Genomic DNA, 22,032 nt, shown 5'->3' on the forward strand with positions numbered 1-22,032 from the left:
TAAAATTTCGTAAAAGTTGATGTTTTGTATCAAGTTGATGGAAAACATCAACTCTTACCTGAGAAGTTCTTACTCAGCATTAAGTTGGCCGCAAATGTTATAGCTAAAACATCTTTACTATGTGTAGTAACTAGTAGGATTCAAACCTTAGTCCCTGCCTACATGATTTCATGCATAAAGATTATGAATAGTCTTGTGCATTTAAAAAAAACAAGTAAAGAATTTATCCTGGGCACCCAGAGGTGCAAAAAAATCAAAGATCCAAGTCAAGGGCATACCTCTTATGCTTGCTAGAAGCGTGCGAAAAGTTGAGGGTGTTTCGTGAAGCCTAAGATCTAAGCCTCCTTGCCAAAGATGTGGACCATTTACCTTAACCTAGCCACAAAAATAAAAAGATTAGTAAATCTTTTATTTAATAACTTAAGTAAACTATTAGGGTATGTATACAAGAGAAAGAGAAGAGAGAAACATAAGGAAAATAGAGCAAGAACATTGAGGTAACTCTCAAACCCTAAATAAAACATGTAATCATTTTGTTTTTCTTAAGATTTCTTGTGATGCTTATAGAGAGAGGGTTTTCTTTCTTGTGAAGGAAAAACAAAGCTTTTTTTAAAGGGAGAAAAGGTTGAAGATGGAGAAGAGATGATAGCTTTGTAAACCCTACACAAAACTTTATTATTAATTAATTAATTTTTAATTAGAAAACTTTTAAAAGAAAACTTTTAAAAGAAAACAAAAAAGGTGAGCTTGAGATTACTTTATTTCTTATGATGCTTGTGGAGAGAGACCTTTGTTGATTGTGAAGGGAAAAGAGGGTTTGCTTGATAGTAAGGGTAAGAGGGAGATTAGGTCAAGGTACAAGAGCATGCCATATCTAGGGTTTGAACTTTGGAACAACAAGGAGGAGATGATTGATTGAAGATAGGTGATGCACCATACGAGAAGGGGGTATCTTATTTTTTCAAAATTTTCATAGTACATGGCTATAGCCTCATGTATAGAAATGAAAGCCTATAGCCTCTTGCATATATAACCTCATCCATAGCCTTGCCCGGCTACAACCTCACATATAGCCTTGTGTGGCTATAGAAAGGTACATAGTCACGCACTAGACATGCATAACCTATGTAGCTATGTCAGGTCCTCTCTAGTACTCTCTCTCCTCATCATGTAGCTATTCTGCATGGCTATGCTACCCTTGTCTTGTTGTGTTGTTGGAGGGAAAGAAGTTGCAGTATGAGAGGCCACGTGTAGAGGCAAGAGGGGATTGGCAAGGCTATGATCCATGAAAGGTGGCATGAGTGGTGTGCCTTGGTAGGATTTTTTAGGGGAATTTTCCTCTGCATGTATTGAGTGGTCAATAAAAATAGGGCCTTTTGAAGGCTTAGGCCGCCTAGATGAGAGAGTAAAATTGTGTCTGAGTCTACAATCCGTGAAAGTTGGCACGACTAGGGTTCTATAGGGGCATCAATAGAAATAGGGCCCTTTGAAGGCTTGGGCCTAGAGCGAGTAAAATTGTGTCTAGGTCTCCCATCATTGGAGAGAGGAATGGCAACAAAATCGATCATGAACAAAAACCCCCCTCTATGGGATAAGAGATCGATACATGGGCTGCTCATCATATATGGGGGCCTAGGATTTTGACTACATAGTAAGCCTGAAGAGTGCTAGTACATGAATCCTCCCATGATTTGAGGGTGGTTGATCATAGTAGGAGCATAGAGGACCAATGCTACAAACGTGTGTAAGAGTTCTTGGGCTGTGAAAGCCTAGTCAATCGAGAACATGAGGCACCCCTAGCATGTCGAAGGGCAAGGGATACTTCAACTCACAAGGGCCCCCCACCATCATTTGAGGGGGCTAGCATTATATCCCCATTTCATCTGAGGGGGCAAGTTCTTGATGCAAAGTTGGGCTACATTGGGTAGCATCACTTGAAAGGACTCCCTTTTGTTAGATAGATAGTAGGTATGCCGTTGCATAGGAAATGCCAAGGTGTGTCACCTTTATAGGTCTAGTAGAAAGCCTTCATAATATGAGGACTTTGTAAGAGTAGAGGAGCCTTCATGAAAGATGGATGCTTCTACATGGACAAGCAAATGTCCCCCTCTATGGGAGGAAAAGGTGTTAACCTGATAGGTAATAAATAATGAGCTCATAAAAATAGAATTACCTCCTCATCAGATGAAAGATCCAAAGGCTCAAAACCCTCTACATGAAATGCAGATGGTTTCATGCATATAATTTTGAGATAAGAAAAATGGAGATTACCACCTCATCAGATGAAAGATCCAAAGGCTCAAAACCGTCTGCATGAAATGCCTAGAGCAGTGGGTCACCTTGAGGTAGAACCTCATCAAGTTCAACAATTAGTTCATGAGAAGATTGTAGAGATTGTGGGAACCCACAGAGCCCCGAGGCTGAGATGACTGATACCACGTAAACAAGGTGTGAAGGTACCTCGTGGTGGCTGAGGAGCACATCATAGAGAGAACAATGAAAGATGTCATTGCCTTGTGATGGTGCCAGTCTAAAGAGGACATAGAGATGGTGTTGGGGAATTAAAGCCAAGATGTGTTATGCATGCATTGTTAATTATAATAGAGAGAAGCCTTCTTAATATAGAAGGACAAAGCAGTTACAAGCTATTACCTAACTACTAATGGACAAGTGTTTGGTGCCTAAAGGTGCATGGTGTGATGTGTAGGAGCTTGTATGCATGCCTAAGAGAGAATGGTGTAAAACATACTCTAACATGAAAGAGAGATACTATATCTAGCCATGTTCATAACGTTTTATGATGGCTTGATGTATTACTAATACACATATTCAATTTCATGTCCCAACCCTTGTGTGTATTGTTTGAAATTATTAAATAGTTTACAGGTGTATACTTTCATAAAGAGCTGAAATTAGCTATCAAAAGGCTAGAAGACCGAACTTTAACATGGATATATATATGAGAATATGAAAGGTTGATTTCTACTCTCAAGGAAACTCAACCTTTCAAAATCTTGTCTGTCCACTTTACAATCACAAACTACTTGAGATACTTTGTCTTCTTGCATTTAAATATCTCCAAAGCTATAGCCAGTTGGCAATTTAGGCCTACATGGAAACTAGCCCCAATTCGTAATATCTAATATAGCCAGTTGGCAATTTAGGCCTACATGGAAACTAGCCCCAATTCATAATATCTAATATTAAGGGCTTTGTTGTAGCTTGTACCTCAGTTTGTAATATGAAAAAAACAAGATCCTAAATATTCGGACTAACTTTCATGTCTCAATTGTATTATCAGATTGTTGTATTGAAATTATAATTAGCACCAACATCATAGAGTCAAGTTGGGTTCTTAATCATGCATTTATTATCTATACATATGGATCATACATGTGCAACATATGTACATGCATGCTACTACACACAAAAAAAACCCATTCATGCATGCTTCATACATACATTACATGTTACACATAAGAAGGTCTACTGAGTTTTGTTGGCATGTGTAACATTACATGCTACACATAAGAAGGTCTATCGAGTTTTGTTGTTATGAATAGCTAGCCTAGGTAGTAATTTAGAAGGAAGGAGGGAGAATGGGGTTCAATTTGTTTTTTTTTTTTGGGGGGGTGTTGGGTATTGAAATAAAGTAACCATAAGCTAATATTTGGGACACATCATCATTTGGATTAGCATATGCAATAAGCAACTAGAATCACACATAATTTCTAAATGATTTAGCATTTCACCAAACGATGGAAATAACCTTCCATAGGCCAATGTATGGTAGCTCAAGGCTCCAATGTATGTTCAAAAGTCATATGATCCAAAAGATAGAAATGAGGGTCCATGAGCCCCTTTTATACTTAAGACCTATGACCATAAACCTAAGATATATGAACATAAACCTAAGCTAGCTATTAAAGTTTCTACTCCATTACAAACCATCCCTTCCCCAAATATTTTGTCCTCAAAATCTATCATGTGTACAATTGCCATATCTCCCATATACATTAATGACAAGAGAAGGTTCCACCATATGTATAAGACAATGGTAGGGTCTCCAAAACTACCCATGTCAAAGTAGTATGGACCCTAAATAGATTCCATGAATCCATAGCATGAGCAATGTAGAACTAGACCCTTGAATCATGAAAGAAGTGCTTTTGAACCATAGTGGACTATTATGATAGCCCATGTTGATGTCGAAACCACTTGCAAATCTCTCATGAAAACACTTCAAAATGAAGCCCAAATTACTTGTGTACAATGACAAAGAATATACATATCATAAACTACCACCATAGTAAAACCATTAGAACTCATTGGGATCACTAAAAGACTCCAAAAAGTGCCTATACCAAATGTGTCCATAAAATTCCAGAATGCACATCTTCCACTGTAGGAGTCATAAAAGCCCATATAATGCATACCAAATGGCCAAACCACATCCTCTAATAATACACCTTATTGTTGCACATAAGAAAGTGTTTCCATATAGCCTCACCCATAAGTAAATCCACTAAAGTGTGAACATCTCTCCCATAGGTGAATCCCACCATCGGGGACAAATGGAAATGTATCCTTTTGAAATGTTGTGTCATCCACAATGTGTCCATTATTCCAACCCCACTGGGGTCAAATGGAAATGAATCACCCTCTTTTATGAAAAAGTGATCCTCATGTGACTCTTCAACTTGTGTTCCTTCATGGAAGTCGTTAAACTCTTCAACTTCATTAGACTCCTTAGCATCCTCTCCTCCATCCATGAGAATCATGGTGGCTTACAACCTTCATACATGCCCGGGTGACCATGTCTCTTTGCACTTGAAGCATAAGCCTTTTCTTCTTGACGCATCAATATTTGGTTCATCCAACATTTGAGTCTTGTTGAAGGTTTGAGGACACTTCTTGGTGGACGTATTCCCTTTCTTTGCATCAAAACAAGGTTCAGTCTTGGGCTGTCCACCCCCATAAATGGTAGGAAATCTAGGAATGGAAGAGGAAGAGAGTTTGCACCCTTAGTAGAAGAAATAATGGATGTCTTAGATGAGTTATTCATGAGTAAATTGGGCTATGATTTTCTGTATTTGGGCTCATAAAGCTCCACCAACCTCATAGCCTCTTTAAGGGTAGGTGGTATTTGAGCCGACACATCTACCTTGATGGAAGAATCCAACCGGTGCATAAAATTCTTCATCTTCATTTTCTCATTAAGCCCTTCCACATACATGGATAAATTCATAAAGCTTTTTATGTACTCCCTTACTACTACCATGCCCTTTTGAGAAATCTCATACCATTGCTCATGGTATCTATCAAGCACTAAAGGTGAGATAAAAGTCAAGTTCATCTCTCTTTTCAAACATTCCCATGTTTAACTATATGTATCCACCATTGGTGAGCATAATCTTCCATGTGGAAGGAATAAAATTGCACTTTATCTTACTCACTCTTAGGTTAGAGTTTAAAATAAATGTCTAGCTTGGTGATCCACTCCTCCAACTCATGCAAAGCGGAACCATCACCCTTGAACTTAGAGAGGGACACCTTATCCTTGATATCTTTGGAAGAATTGGAAGAAGAAATCCCATGATGTGGCTTGTTCTTTTGCGGTTGCATGTAGGAATTAGAAAATTGAGCAAAGTCTTTGTACTCCTCCTCAATAAAATAAGGCTTTATTAAGGCAATTACATCCAACTATCATGAGCTTCCACTTGTCTTTGTGCAAAATATATGTGCTCCCAATCATAATTGGCCCCATCCTTATCCCAAAGAATCTCCTCACCATGATGGAGTAATTTGATTTTGAATAAGATGGTACCTTCTTGGCATTTCCATAACATGAATCCATAGGCTTGAATGACTCTTGTAGTGGTTTACTATTCCCTTGAGAAGTACCGGGCTAAAACCTTTATGAGAGGTTTCCTAGAATCCATCATAAAATCCACATGAAGGAGTCTTCATAGAAGCCTCTTGCATAGATTTGTTACCTCCCTTGTGACCAATATAATGAACTTCATGCATAGGTTGCTTTCTCTCATGAACCCCACCAATTCTATTCTCAATAGCTTCTTCATGGTATTGATTCATGGATTGACCCAATTGATCTTCAATGGCTCCAATTTTGGTAGTCATAGACTCAAACTTTAAATTCAATGTTTGTTTGATGATATCCAATATATCCATGAGTGGCTTAAAATCAAGTTTATTCACAAGCAATTCCAAGAGAGTATCATTTGAAATGGCTTTCAAACTTTGAGAAGTGTGCTTATGGGCACTTCCCACAATAGCATCCACTTCAAGGCCCTTTGAAGTTTGACCCATGGATTGAGAGATTTTCATGAGTGCTTCCCCCAACCATTTTCTCTTCAAGCTCTTCCATTGTGTCCATAGTGCCCTGTTCCATCAAGTCCTTCGCTTCCATATCCTCCATTGCCAATGATAGCTTTGTAGGTCTACCTCTCAGCTTACCAACCATATAGTAGAACTATTTTGGTAAATTTTCCAATATAATGATGTAGGAGTGTCAGATTTGGGTGTTTAAGTCTATATAGGAAGGTATTAGGATAGGGACTAAGCCTATGATATCACTTTTGGTTTAGTCAACCCTCTATATGCCTCTGTTTTAACTTTTTCCCTCAAGACAAATAGTGATAGTTTGGTCCACCACTTGCACTCCAATGATCCAAATGAGTTGAAACATTTGGCAAGTGGAAAACACAATGGTGAAGCCAAATTTATGATCCAAGACTTAGTTCAAAATTTCTCCAAACAAGGTATGTGGTAGAGAAATAGGTGTAACTCCGTAATCCGAAAACCAAATGGGGTGGTTGAGGGCTCTATAAGTGATGTGTGGTAATCCCCAATATTCACTTAGGTTTAGTCTAAAATCTCTTAGACTTAATCACACTTTAATGAAAACTTCAGATTATGTCAAACTATCAACCTCGCAAGCAACTAACATTAGGCAAGCAACCTCGCAAGCAACTAACATTAGGCAAGCAACCTCGCAACTAACATTAGGCAAGCAATCTCGCAAGCAACTAACATTAGGCAAAATATGGACTCTCATTTTTGCCCCTTAAGGATTTCCACACCTCCTCTCTCTAGAAAAATGGGCTCATGTGGTGAAATTTTTGCAAATCAACTCAAAAGTGAGAAGAGTTTGGACATTTGGAATCTACTCTTCAAGACCTTTCCGATGATATATAGCATGATAAGTAATTTTGAATATTCAAGAAGTCCCCAAATTGGTGATGATGTGGCATGTAACCACGCCATCACCAATTTGGGGACTTCTTGAATAATCAAAAATTTTCATCATACTATATATCATTGGAAAGTTCTCGATGAGTAGATTCCAAACGTGCAATCTCCGCCAGCTTTTGATTTGATTTGTAAAAATTTCACCATGATCCCATTTCTCTAGAGAGAGGAGGTGTGGAAATCCTTAAGGGGAAAAAATGAGAGTCCATATTTCACCTAATGCTTGCAAATCAATGCATTTTTGCATCCCGACATATCCAAAGCATCAATATGCGTCTAATTAGCATCCACCCAAGGTATTTTGACTTGATTTTAGAAACATTTTGGTATGACCTTGATGCATTTATGAACCAATCTTAATCACTTATATCAGTACCAATGTGCCCAATAATGCCAACTATGCATCCTTGTAAAATTCCATTGATTGTTAATTGCATTCCAAATCATTCACTTGTATACATAAACCATTTCCCATTTGATTTGATATAGGAAGTGGATGGAGAGCTTTTGCTTGCCGATCTCTTGGCCAAGCCTTCTCACCCCCTTACCAAAGTTTGAAATCAAATGGCAAGGGTTGAGGCCATGTCTTGATCACCAAGTACCTAATCCCTTTCTGTACCTCTTTCCCACAAAACTCATGGCATGGAAAGATCAAGACACACTCTCCTTGCTCTCTTCTCCTTATTGCCAAGGTACCCTCATGACATATATAGTTTTCTACTTATGCAAGGATCAAATGAAAGCTTAGAAATAGATGAGAGTGTAGATCAGTTACAATTGAATACATGAACTCATGCCATACAAAATCATGGCATGTATCATATGATTCCCCTTTTGATCCATAACATGATCCATGTAATTTAGCTCTCCAATAGTCTCCCCAACATGAATCATATGCCCTTACAATGGTATCCATGTGAGTATAGGTAATCCAATGAATAGCAATCATGGCATAAGCATCAAGTATGTGTGTTCATTGACATCCTAAACATGTTAGAAGTTTTGAATATCATGAAATCCAATCCCAATGGCATTTTGCACCCAAGAATGACATCAAAGAGCCAACAAATAGCAAATCCCATAGCTGACATGCATTTTACATCTTCATGAGCCTTAATTCAACTTGGTGAAGAAGCATCAATAGCTTCATTACACTTCAAATGGCATCCAAGTGCATCACTTGAATTTTGTATGCTTGTATGAAGAGTGTCAAAATGCTTCAAGGAAGTATCCCACGCTTCAAGGAAACCATCAATGGTGTGTAATCACTACAACAAAATGTGGGTTTGGTAGCGAAAAGAGCAACGCTTTTATAACTAGAAGAGTACAAAGATATCGGGCCTATATCGCTTCTAAACACGCTTTTATAACTAGAAGAGTACAAAGATATCGGGCCTTTATCGCTTCTAAACATGCTGCTATCTCTGCTACAAACAGGTTCGCTGCTCAGCATTATTTTGATGCTCAGCAGCGATATTGCGTTGTTGAGTAGCGGAAGTACTACATAATTAAAAATAGTTGGAGTAGACTGGGGAGTGTGCACAGGACTCCCCAGTCTGCCCCAGCTCTTTATTTTCTAATGTAGACACGGTGAAACTAACATAACTTCACATCATCATGGAAAAGTGTAATGTAAAACTTGACAAATACCAAAAAGAAAAGACATTTGCAAACCATGGTTTTAGGAATGTCAAAATTCAATTACAATACTTAGCAGAATTACATAAGTGTATGTTTCCAAAAAACTCATATATAAGATAAAGCGTGATAAAACTATGGAGCTAGGGACTATCTAGATCTCATGTTGTGTGATTGGTATTGTTCCTTGTAGCTCTAGCCCCTTCGCTTCTCACATTTCCAGTGCTACCAGCATGGACATTTGCACCGCCGTTTCTAGTTACATGATCCTAAAACATAATAAAACTAACACAAGTGAGAATCAATTTTACAAAAACAAAGAGGTTTAGGGTTTAGGAATGTACTTAGTTGCCATGCTTGCCAAGCATCTCATCCAGTAATAACAATTCATTCTTCATCTTACACCCTATCAAATAGAGCTTGCAAACCCTGTGGTAATGCAAAAGCATATTCATCTTGTGTAGGGGAGCGGTCCGCTGCTTTAAGCTATAGACATACAAACAAATGAACATTTTAGAAATTTGTTATTTAAGATAACCTTCTTTAATAAGATACAATTTGAGGCTAATATATACTTACAAAATAGTATTGGGATATGTTTCCACCATAATGACCACGACGTTGTGCTCTTCCCCCTCTCAAATCATTCTGTTTGCGAAAGCAATCTCTCGCCATATGACCATATTTGCCACAATAATGGCATTCCACATCTTGCATAGAATTTTGTTGGCCTTGCCAACGTCCTCGACCACGGGGGTTACCTCTGCCTCTTTGAGGTGCATAACCACGACCACCTCGAGCACCATAAGAAGGCTGAAAATTCTGTTGTGGAGGTCTATCCTGCCATCCACGACCATTACCACCACGTCCACGTGATGCAAATCTCCCCCTGCCTCTAAAACCTCTCTGCGAGTAAAATGCTTGATTTCTGCCATCATCATGGCTAGAAGATGCATCCAAAAATGAATCACTGAGCTTGATTTCCTCAACCAATAAGAGTGAAACCAACTCATCGAAGTCGGGTAGACCTGTACTCCTCACTGAGATAGATGTATCAAAAGATTTGTATTCCTTGCCAAGACCACGCAAGGTAATATCCACCAAATCATCATCAGGCATGGGGGCATTTATTGTGGCCAATGCATCTGCAAACTTCTTGATTTCTTGCACATAATCATGTATGCTCATTTTATTCCTTTTGACATTATGTATCTGCTGTCGCAATTGAGACTTGCGAGCACTCGTATCTGTATCAAACATCTTGACCAAAGTATCCCATGCATCTTTGGGATTCTCAGCATCCTGAATGTGTATGAGCATAGCATCAGATATACATATAGACAAATAATGCAGCACTTTGAATGCTCTCTCTGACCACTGCTTATGAGCAATAAGCTGCTGCTGTGTAGGTTGCCGAGGTAGCTCAGGCTCTGGCTCAGCACCTGTAATGAGATTCCAAAATCCTTTCCCTTTCAAGAAACTCTTTATCCTGTACTTCCATGCCTGGAAGTTCTTCCTATCCAGCTTTTCACCAACAATCTGAACTGGATTGTCCGACATGTTGCTCAATGCATACACCTTCCGCACACTTCAAATCTGTAAATGAGCCTTCCTCAGCTCAACCACACTCTAATTAATGTTCCAGATACTCCAAGATAGCCAACAAACTCCAAATATGATGTAGGAAATCAACCTGTAAGCATCCAAGACGAACTGTCTCACTCAGTGCGGGATACCCTGTATTGACACGCCTTCCAAGGCTCCAAATCGCAACGTAATGGTGCAATCAAGTCTAGGAAACTTGCATTGACACCTAATGAACCTCAATGTTGAGGATCAACTCCATTTGACATGTATAATTATCAATTTTTAAAAACCCCTTTTTCTGTTTTTGAAAAAACCAGAAAAACCAGAAAAACCAGTAATGATTTGGCTCTAATTTCTTCAATATTTCACCAAATTGGGCAACCAGGCATTCATTGGCTTAGCAATAGTGTCCATCAACTCCATGTAAGAGGAATTTGTCCAATTGTAAAACACCAAAGATTAATTGCTCGATTAAAATGCTCTGTTTCTCTGCAACCAGTGGACAGCCTGTTTTAATCAGCTCATTCCCAGCTCAATTAAGCATCATTGACCAAACAAATCACATAGCCCTCTTCTCCAAGATGTAAAGCATCCAATTGCTAAGAGAATTGTGGAAGATATCAAGCACCAAGTGAGAATTTGATCTCCTCGTAGTGAAAGAACCAGAAAACTGCACTGTTTCCTCTGTATGGGCTGCGCCGCCTGCTGTAGGGCTCTTTGGGAGTGATTAACTTGCTAATTGAAGAGCTAACCAAGTCCCCAACACACTTGGGTATGTGTGCAACCAGTCAATGGTTGAATTTTTGCCAAAAATATGCTCCAAATGCATCAAATCTTCACCTCCTTTTCTCTGTTTTGTGAGAGGTCAAAAACCAGAGTTTTCCACTCAATTAAATACATCCAAATTGCTCCAAAATTTGTTCAAGGCTTGCACATGGGTTGCTAATACATCCCTCTTTGACAAATGCATATGTCTTTTGCCATAATCACACGTATTTCCACCATACATCAATGCTTTCAAGCTTTAATGGAAAGCTTCAAAAAACCAGAATTTTGCTTTGCTTTGATTTGCTCTAAAATGCTTTGCTTTTGCCTGTTTCACCTGCAATCCGCTCAAGGATGTTTAGAAGACCTTACCCGGTAGGCCTAGCTTTCAGATCTGATAGTATTTGGTGTGCTCCAAGCTTCACAGCTCCAATGGCAGCTTCACAGCTTCTTTTCACAGCTTCTTCTTCTCCCTCTTCACTCACTCACTCATAAACCCTAATAAACAGCACAAGGCTCTGATACCATGTTGAAAGAACGGTAGAGGGGGAGGAGACTAACACACAGGAGCAAACCCTAATGTATATTGCAAACCCTAACCATTGAGGGAAGCCAGGTCCTCTCTCACACAAAGCATAATGCCCTAATCCATAATCCACACAACACACAATGAGTTGTGTCCACACTCTACTAACCCTAGCTAATGTCCACACACTATGACCAGCTGGACACGCGGTCATTTATGTCTCACACATGTTCCTACCTAATCTGCCAGCACATAGCATAGCTGGCTCACACTGACATCGAGCTTGAATCTCAACACTAGCTTCCATAGGTTGCTACCGGCATGTGTTGGAAACTACCGGCATGCTTTGGATGCTACCGACATGCATTGGTTGTTGCTACCGGCATGTGTAGGAAGCTCTCGGCATGCGTAGGTTGCTGTCGGCATGCGTTGGTTGCTATACTGACATACATAGGAAGGTACCGACATGCATAAGTAGCTACCGGTATGTATAGAGCATGGAGCATGGAAAAAAAAACAAACCCTAAACTTACAAACCCTATAACATGTAAAAGTGTAAGAGAGGAAACATGCAAGAAAGAGATCTCTTACCTTGTGAGGCTTGTATGTGTTGAAAACCTACAAAATCAAATCAAAATAAGGAAAAAATATATTAATAACAAACTCTAATCTTAAATGTTGATGGCACGGAAGCGATAAAGCTGTTTACGCCTTTATAGGGTACCACACTTCCACACACGCATGCAAACACACTAGAACACCAGACCAAAGAGCATGAACAAGACTTATATTTCAGAATAGACCTTCATCTATACAGAGTCGGATATCCTAGATATCCTTTGAATCAGCTTTATCTGGCATCCACTCGCAATCAGCCCTCTCCAGCTCCTGGTCGCTCCAAATCCCTTCGCTCCTTTGCTTCTCTGCAGCCGACCTCTTCGTTCTTTGCACTGCACCTCAGCTGAAGGCCACTCTCTCCTACACCACCAGCAATCACCTTCTTCTCCTTCACTCTGCTCTCTCCCCTCGCTACTAACCACACACACAAAAAACAGCTCACTTGGGCGATCCCTTTGCACTATCAGGCTTTATTCCCTCTCTCTTTGCTTCAGCTTCCAGCCTGTTAACGTCTCTCTGTTTTGCGGACGACCCACCCTCTGTAGCAGCCCCGCCAGCCCACTATTCCATCATCTCTTTCTTTCTCTTTGCACCAGCCACCACTGCGATGTTCGCTCCAGCCTGTCACCTAGACGCCATCTTCACTTCATTTCTATGCCACCTACTGCGCCAACCAGTCATCACCAAGCAACTCCTCTGCGACCCACTGCACTTGTTACAGTCACCAGCCTGTCTATTTAACGCCAGTAGAGCTGCCAACCCTTGCGTTGTCACCTAAGAAGCCCCCGTATGGCAGCTACGCCCATCTATCACCTTCACTTCAGCTTGCTAGCCCGTTGACCTTCTCAGTTGACGCCAGCAGCAGCGCCAATCGCCAGCCCTCAGGCTCCTCCACCCAGTCAACTCCTCTTTGTTACCTTTTACCCCCAGGCGGCTCCCCTTGGCTACCAGTCGCTAGTCACCATTGTAGCCCCACTCCTGTCCTTTGTGACTGTTTCTCCAGCCGCTGCTCTCCTAGGTGACTTTCCAGCCCGTCACCTGCACGCTCCAGAGGCCCCCTACTCTTCACACAGGAGGCCCCACTTTGTGTACTTGTTGCCCGTCAGCCAGCAACCAGCTTCACCGAACGCCTGCACATACAACTGCGCTTTTGCTTCTTTTTACGCGTCCCCTCCACGCTCAGCAGCCCGTCGCTGCTTCAGTCACCGTAGCCACCCTGCCTCTTTCCCTCAGGCAGCGCCCCATCAGCCTCTGCCTCCTAGGCGGCGTCTCAATCTTCGCCAGCAGCTCCTAGGCGGCTCCCACACACGGCTACACCTTCTCACAACCTGCCGTTGCGCCCGAGACCCCCCACGTCTCCGCCAGTAGAGCAGCCACCTGCTCTTCACAAGGGACGCCTCCGTGTCCCCAAGCGGCCACCTGCGACTACTCCTTGGTGTCACCAGCCAGGCCGACCACCTCTGTGTGTGCCTCCGATTACGCCCGAGAGCCCCCCTCAATACAACACCGCCTCCTTTTTTTTTTCAGCTACGCCTTCCTCTTCATGCTTCGCCAGCTTCCAAAAGATGTGCTAGCAGCACTTAAAACATCCACGTAGGTTACCTTATAAGTGGCCACGTTGTTTATCATTTCTTTCATTTTGCTTAAAACCCTATGGATGGCCACCATTACTTTTATCCTTTTTACATCAAAGCTCAAAGCTACCTTGTCCCCTTCATCTTTATTTGCCCATGTCTCCATACCTTCTCAAGATGCAACTTTCCAATGCCACTTTATTTTGGACGCATACACACTTCAAGACGACCGAGCAGCTAAAGTCATCTCTAGCCGACCATGCTCTGGACAAGCTGTGCTTCCAGAATCTCAACATTTTCCTGCAAATACACTTCCATCAAGGCCCCTAGCTTGATTGCCGCATCCACAACGTCCACACTGTGAGAATGGGTGCTCCCATGACCTTATCACAACACGAACATCACTCATGTACACATGTACAAGTTGAGTTTGAGGTTCCCAAAAAACTACACACATATTTAGCAACCCCCTTTTTTCTGCTGAGACATTTATGTCCAGCAGTTGCACAAACAGAAACCATTTATCCTCTTGGATCAAACAGAAACCTCGGTGCATCTACCCTCCAATCCTTCAAGCATTTTCCTCTGTCAAACAACCATTATCAATACACCCTGTCATGGTCTTCCATTTCCAGCAACCCCCTTTGCTCTTTATATATGGCCTCATCACCATCTACTGTTGCACTTCCTCCTCCATACCAGTTCACATAACCTTGTGATGGAGACAACCACTCCTCACCTCTACTCCCCTCTGACACATCTGAGTTCCACTCATAATCATATACCGAAATAACAAACATCTGATCATCAACTTCCACCTCACGGTCATCCAATCTGCGCCCACATCATTGGCTTCCAACTCTCCCTCTGGACAAATTGCCAGACTAGAACTATAGCCAAACCACTCATCCATATGCTGAGCATCAACATGTGGTGTGTCCACCATAAACTCATTTCCCTTCAGCCCATCAACATCACACATAGCAACCTCGTGCACTGTAGACTCATCATTGTCACTTTCCTGTAGTTTCTCCAGCTTCAAGACCATTGGTGATCCTTCAAGATTCTTCACATCTTGCACAGGCATCTCTACCAAGTCCAAGCTTCCCAAACTCCCAGGCAAAGCATCTTGGTCCCCCTGACCAACAACAATAGTCTCACATGCATCCTCACCACCACTGACAACCGACTCATTCTCTTGGGCATGACAAGGAACACACACCTTATGATCAGCAACCACACATCCAAAATCAATCACATCATCATCCAAAGTAGCATCTAACCCATCATCAGTCACACCATCACTCCCTTCCTGCTGCACAGCTGGCATGCAAGTAATCTTCTCCAAGGAAGCCAATTCCAACAGATCATCCAATGCATTATCAAGAACACAGTCCAGCTCATCATCCACACTCTCACAGGCTGCAATATCCAACTCATCACCCAGATCATCCATACAGACTCCATCCATAGTACCTTCATTAGTAACACCTTGATCATTACTCTCTACCTTGACTGGCTGAAGTACTGGTACCTCCAAGTCATTACTCTTCTCTGAATCAAAGAGATCATCCAAATCATATCCATACTCAAACACATCAGGTTCTTCAGCATTAGCAGCATCACCTTCACAATCCACAGCGTCATCAACACTCCCATCCTCCTCCTCCTCACCTCCTGAAAGCTCTTTAGGGCTGATTCTAGAAACCTCACCCTTCTCCATTCCCAACAGATTAATCTGTCCCATATCCTGCTTTGCAAATGTGACCCCATGGGCTTCACAAACATTGCCAATGGGCTGAATTGCATCCTTCACCTGCATATTAGGGCCCATCACCTTATCACTCATTCCCAAAGACAATTGATATATGCCACCATTAGCTTTGGCTGGTCTCTCACATTGTGGACTGATATGACCCCACTCACCACAATTGCGGCATTGCACATCACACGGATACCCTCTCCCTCTTCCAATATCTACTGAATTTCCTTTAGGAACCAGATGATGCATCAGTCTTCCTTCCCATAACATCCATGCCTCTTCCTCTTTCTGCAGACTCTATCCAATTCAAGCTTAAAGACTTCATGAGCTCCACTGCATCATGAACCTCCCTCTTCAAAGAATCCTCCTGTTTAGGAACAACAGCAGCTTTTCTTCCAGGATGCATACTCTCAATCTTTGGCATCTTCACAAACCTCTTCGGCTCTTCCTGCATTCCCAAGTGCCTCAGACGCTTCACCTTCCACTCCTTCTCATGAGCAACTCTGACAGCCTCCTCAAAGCTATCCAGGTTCTTCAGCTCCATCTTCAGACGCAAGGTTGGCTCCAGACCAGCCACAAACCGCTCTCTCTTTATCATCTGCGGGGGTACTTCAGGAATCAAAGCCTCACACCATAGACTCCCAAGTCTTCCAAACTCTATCAGATACTGATCCACATCCTGACCGTCCTTCTGCTGAATGTTACACAATTCCTTCCATACTTCGTTCGGACTCCTCACACAGGCAAATTGTGCCAAAAATGCAGCTCTGACTACACGGTACTCAGGATCCTGTTGATGAACATTCCTGTGTGTAGTCACAAACATCTGTAACCATACTTTTGCATCACCCTGCAAGCAATAAGTCAAAATCTGAGAAAGGATCTCCGGGGTTGCCTTGTCTTTCATCAAAGCTGTAAACTCCATCTTCTCCAGAAACCTGACTGCACTCTCCTGTGGCAATCCCCAATACTCCGGAAAATCTTGAGCCATCTTTCCAAATCTTGCTTCACATAGTCCCTATCTTCTTTCTCAAACCAGAGGAAATCTGCTCCTCTGTGGAGGCACCAAAAAGTGATGGCACGGAAGCGGTAAAGCTGTTTACGCCTTTATAGGGTACCACACTTCCACACACGCATGCAAACACACCGGAACACCAGACCAAAGAGCATGAACAAGACTTATATTTCAGAATAGACCTTCATCTATACAGAGTCGGATATCCCAGATATCCTTTGAATCAGCTTTATCTGGCATCCACTCGCAATCAGCCCTCTCCAGCTCCTGGTCGCTCCAAATCCCTTCGCTCCTTTGCTTCTCTACAAGCCGACCTCTTCATTCTTTGCACTGCACCTCAGCTGAAGGCCACTCTCTCCTACACCACCAGCAATCACCTTCTTCTCCTTCACTCTGCTCTCTCCCCTCGCTACCAACCACACACACAAAAAACAGCTCACTTGGGCGATCCCTTTGCACTATCAGGCTTTATTCCCTCTCTCTTTGCTTCAGCTTCTAGCCTGTTCACGTCTCTCTGTTTTGCGGACGACCCACCCTCTGTAGCAGCCCCGCCAGCCCACTATTCCATCATCTCTTTCTTTCTCTTTGCACCAGCCACTGCGCTGTCCGCTCCAGCCTGTCACCTAGACGCCATCTTCACTTCATTTCTACGCCACCTACTGCGCCAACCAGTCACCAAGCAACCCCTCTGCGACCCATTGCACTTGTTACAGTCACCAGCCTGTCTACTTAATGCCAGCAGCTGCCAACCCTTGCGCTGTCACCTGAGAAGCCCCTGTATGGTAGCTACGCCCATCTATCACATTCACTTCAGCTTGCTAGCCCGTCGACCTTCTCAGTTGATGCCAGCCAGCAGCAGCGCCAATTGCCAGCCCTCAGGCTCCTCCACCCAGTCAACTCCTCTTTGTTACCTTTTACCCCCAGGCGGCTCCCCTTGGCTACCAGTCGCACCACTGCAGCCCCACTCTTGTCCTCTGTGACTGTTCCTCCAGCCGCTGCTCTCCTAGGTGACTTTCCAGCCCGTCACCTGCACGCTCCAGAGGCCCCCTACTCTTCACACAGGAGGCCCCACTTTGTGTACCTGCAGCCCGTCAGCCAGCAACCAGCTTCACCTAACACCTGCACATACAACTGCGCTTCTGCTTCTTTTTACGCGTCCCCTCCATGCTCAGCAACCCGTCGCTGCTTCAGTCACCGTAGCCACCTCTGCCTCTTTCCCTCAAGCAGCGCCCCATCAGCCTCTGCCTCCTAGGCAGCGTCTCAGTCTTTGCCAGCAGCTCCTAGGTGGCTCCCACACACGGCTACGCCTTCTCACAACCTGCTGTTGCGCCCGAGACCCCCCACGTCTCCGCTAGTAGCAGCCACCTGCTCTTCACAAGGGACGCCTCCGTGTCCCCAAGCGGCCACCTGCGACGACTGCTCCGTGGTGTCACTAGCTAGGCCGACCACCTCTGTGTGTGCCTCCGGCTACGCCCGAGAGCCCCCCTCAAAACAACACGGCCTCCTTTTCTTTTTCAGCTGCGCCTTCCTCTTCATGCTTTGCCAGCTTCCAAAAGGTGTGCTGGCAGCACTTAAAACATCCACGTAGGTTACCTTATAAGTGGCCACGTTGTTTATCATTTCTTTCATTTTGCTTAAAACCCTATGGATGGCCACCATTACTTTTATCCTTTTTACATCAAAGCTCAAAGCTACCTTGTCCCCTTCATCTTTATTTGCCCATGTCTCCATACCTTCTCAAGATGCAACTTTCCAATGCCACTTTATTTTGGACGCATACACACTTCAAGACGACCGAGCAGCTAAAGTCATCTCCAGCCGACCATGCTCCGGACAAGCTGTGTTTCCAGAATCTCAACATTTTCCTGCAAATACACTTCCATCAAGGCCCCTAGCTTGATTGCCGCATCCACAAAGCCCACACTGAGTCAATGGGTGCTCCCATGACCTTATCACAACACGAACATCACTCATGTACACATGTACAAGTTGAGTTTGAGGTTCCCAAAAAACTACACACAACGTCCTAAAACTTACAAACCCTATAAAAATGTAAAAGCATGAAAGAAGAAACATACAAGAGAAAGAGATCTCTTATAAGGTTTGTATGTGTTGAAAACCTACAAAATTAAACCAAGTCAAGAAAAAAAAAGTATTAAGAAAAATCAAAATCTCTTACGATATGAAGCTTTAATGGAGAGCTCTTAATTAGGGAAAAATAATAAGGAAAAAAGAAGAAAAGAAAAACTTAAAAGCGAGAAAAGAGAAAGGAAATACTCAAAAGATATGGAAAGCTTGTTTGCATACGAGATAAATGAAAATAGTAGACATACCTTGGTTGAGCTTGTTTGCATATGAGATAAATGAAAATAGTAGACATACCTTGGTTGAGCTTGAAGAGGATAGGATAGGAGTGATAGACAAGGCAGAAACCTATAAAACAAAACTCAGAGTACAAGTTTATTGTATTCAAAAGATAAAACTACATGGCGGCAAAACAAACGGTAAAAAAGTGGGATATTTTTACAGTATAGTAGCATTTATTCGCTACTGGCCAGCGATTTTTCATTGCTAAACGCGCTGCTTAGCAATGAAAAAGCACTGCGGAGCAGTGATAGATCTCTGCTGAGAGCATCTTGAACCCCCCAATATTTTCCTTCCAAAAATGCTACAAAAACGTTGCTACGCTCTCGATGTGTTATAGTGACACATTTTAATTTACGTTCAAAAAGCATAAACCCTTTCAATCCCCCTTCACCAATGTTTCCAAGAAATCATTTGATACATTGACAACTTCAAATCATTTACTCTTCAAACCCTATGCTTATCATGGCTTGCAAAACCATAAAGTTGCTTGCAATTGCATTAGGGAATCACCACAACACCCTTCAATTGAAGAAATTAAGCAAGATTGCAACAAGCCTTTCAACATGTAATTCTTGAATTCCCATCACCAAGAACAATGGCAAGCAAGACCGCTGTAGCCTCACATGAGCTAAAACATGCAAAAATAGCCATTTAAACACATTTAAATCTGAACTTACACTTTGATAGCACACTTTCTGATTATTGGCATCAATTTTAAGCTCATGGAGTGGTTTATTTGAGCATTATATCACCATGGAATGTGTAAAAAAATCGACGTAGCTGAATACGCTCCTCACAACCAGAAAATGGCAATAGAAGCTTCATTATTACAAGGCTTATGCTAAGACATATGATTGCTCAAGGTGTACCAAAGCTTATGCAAGCTCTAATGTAAGACACAAGTCCATGGAATGGGGAAAAATGGCATAGAAGAATGCGACTTTACGGATAGAAAACGTTTATGAAATCCGCCATTGAAACACTCTTTGTGAAGCTTGAACCATGCTCTAGGCTAAGATGTAAGTTATGGCCACAATTTGGAATCATGAAGAAAGACCTATAGCTCTCAAAGATCAAACAAAGAGGGAAAGAACAAAAAACATTTTGGATTAAGGACACTAATCTTCTTGATCCTAGATTTTGGTCCCGAGTTTTTAAATTTTGGTCTAGCTCCCCTAGAATTTGGTCCAGCATAAACCCATGGCCCCAAAAGCTTAGGAATTAAACAAAGAAAAGGAAATTTACCCATTCAAGGTCACCACCATAACCATCTTCTTGATCAAGAAAATCAAGAACACTCAAAAGTTTTTCACAAAAACTCAAGAGAGTGGATCAAAAGCAAAGCTCCAATGCTGATTGAAATGAACCAACCATAAGCTAAGATTTGGGACAAATCACCATGTGGATTATCATGCAATTAGCAAGAATCACACATAATGCCTAAGTGATTTAGCCTTTCACTAAAGGATGGAAATAACCTTTGATAGGGCAATGTATGGTAGCTCAAGGCTCCAATAATGTATGTTTAAAAGGCATATGATCCAAAAGATACAAATGAGGGTCCATGAGCCCCTTTTGTACTTGAGCCCTATGACCATAAATCTAAGCTATATGACCATAAACCTAAACTAACTATTAAAGTTGCTACTCCATTATAGGTATGTTAGGTAGCATGAAAGTTTAATAAAACGAGCTATAATCAGTTGACAAGAATGACTTCTACTTGCAAGTGATTGGGCTATTCCATCATCATAGCAACATTTTGGTTAAGACCCGAGTATTGTTGCAAAGGGCTCTCAAGCAACCCCATCAAACTAAGTGCTTCAATTTTGCATAAGCATAATGTTAGGAAGATGATGTGAGTGGGCTACTCCTTCATTGTAGAAACATTTCCCCCATAAGAGGTGCCATTTGTTTGTTTAGGTTAGAAGCTTGTGAAGCTAGCCTAGGAATTCATTGAGGAGAAGATATGTTTTTTTTGGAAGGGGGCTGGTTGGAGGTATATTAGGTAGTGGAAAAGTTGAATAAAAGGGGACATAATATTTGTGGCAAGAAATACTTCTACTTGAAAGTGCATGGGCCACTCGTCCATCACTGTATAGCAACATTGTGGGAGACGCACAATCATTGTTTGGGATCTCAAGAAACTAACCCCACAAAAACAGCATGCCAACTAGCATCTAGAGCAATTATATGGGGTAGTTCTGAAACCAATTCACCATTACTAATCTGTGGTGAGTATGTGCATGCGTGCATGCATGAAAGAGAGAGAAAGATAGAGATAAATACTATATCTAGCCATGTTTATAACTTTCTATGATGGCTTGATGTAATTACTAATGTATATAATGATTTTCACATCCCCACCCTCTGTGTGTATTGCCCAATGTTTTCTTTAATAGTTATGGGTGTATACTTCATTGAAGAGATAAAGTTAGCTTCTAAATTAGGCTATAAGGTCCAACTTCAACATGGCTATATATCAGTAGATTGAGAGTTGATTTCTACGCTCAGTTAAACTCGTAACTAGTGAGTTCACGCTTTCAAAGTCCTGTATGTCCACTTCACAACCACAAATTATCATTGAGGAGAAGCCTTGGATCATATTATTTCACCATTCGGGTTCATTTGGTTAGAAATCTTTCCATCAACCTAAGGTGAATCTGTTATATTGAAATGTTGCGAATGGTTTACTTGTTTTTGTTCTTTAGCACTCCTTGAAATGATAACCATGTAACCATCAATGGAAATCGTATATTATAGAATCTATGGGTCTACGACAAAGTGACCAAGGTTTTGCCTCTTGATAGAGTAGCTGTCAATTGAAACTTAGCTCATGGCTTGCCTCCCTCACTAGAGACTTATCGAGTTTTAGAAACCTTAGTAGATCCCCCTTACTTTTTCAATG

At 41.9% G+C, this 22,032-nt stretch overlaps 1 protein-coding gene across 1 annotated transcript in view; it reads left to right on the top strand.

Annotated features, from left to right (window-relative positions):
* Window positions 1–13,700, top strand: part of LOC147621990 (uncharacterized) — a 35,563-nt gene extending 21,863 nt beyond the window's left edge. Inside the window, exons 5-7 of the mRNA XM_086823530.1 lie at window positions 12,901–13,015; window positions 13,128–13,356; window positions 13,425–13,700. Coding sequence (XP_086679656.1) covers window positions 12,901–13,015; window positions 13,128–13,356; window positions 13,425–13,700 — 620 coding nt within the window. The remainder of the gene's footprint in view (window positions 1–12,900; window positions 13,016–13,127; window positions 13,357–13,424) is intronic.
* The last annotated feature ends 8,332 nt before the right edge of the window (window positions 13,701–22,032 follow it).

This window comes from Cibotium barometz, chromosome 29, assembly GCF_041138505.1.
Source record: "Cibotium barometz isolate CiBa-2024 chromosome 29, ASM4113850v1, whole genome shotgun sequence".
Lineage (NCBI taxonomy): Eukaryota > Viridiplantae > Streptophyta > Polypodiopsida > Cyatheales > Cibotiaceae > Cibotium > Cibotium barometz.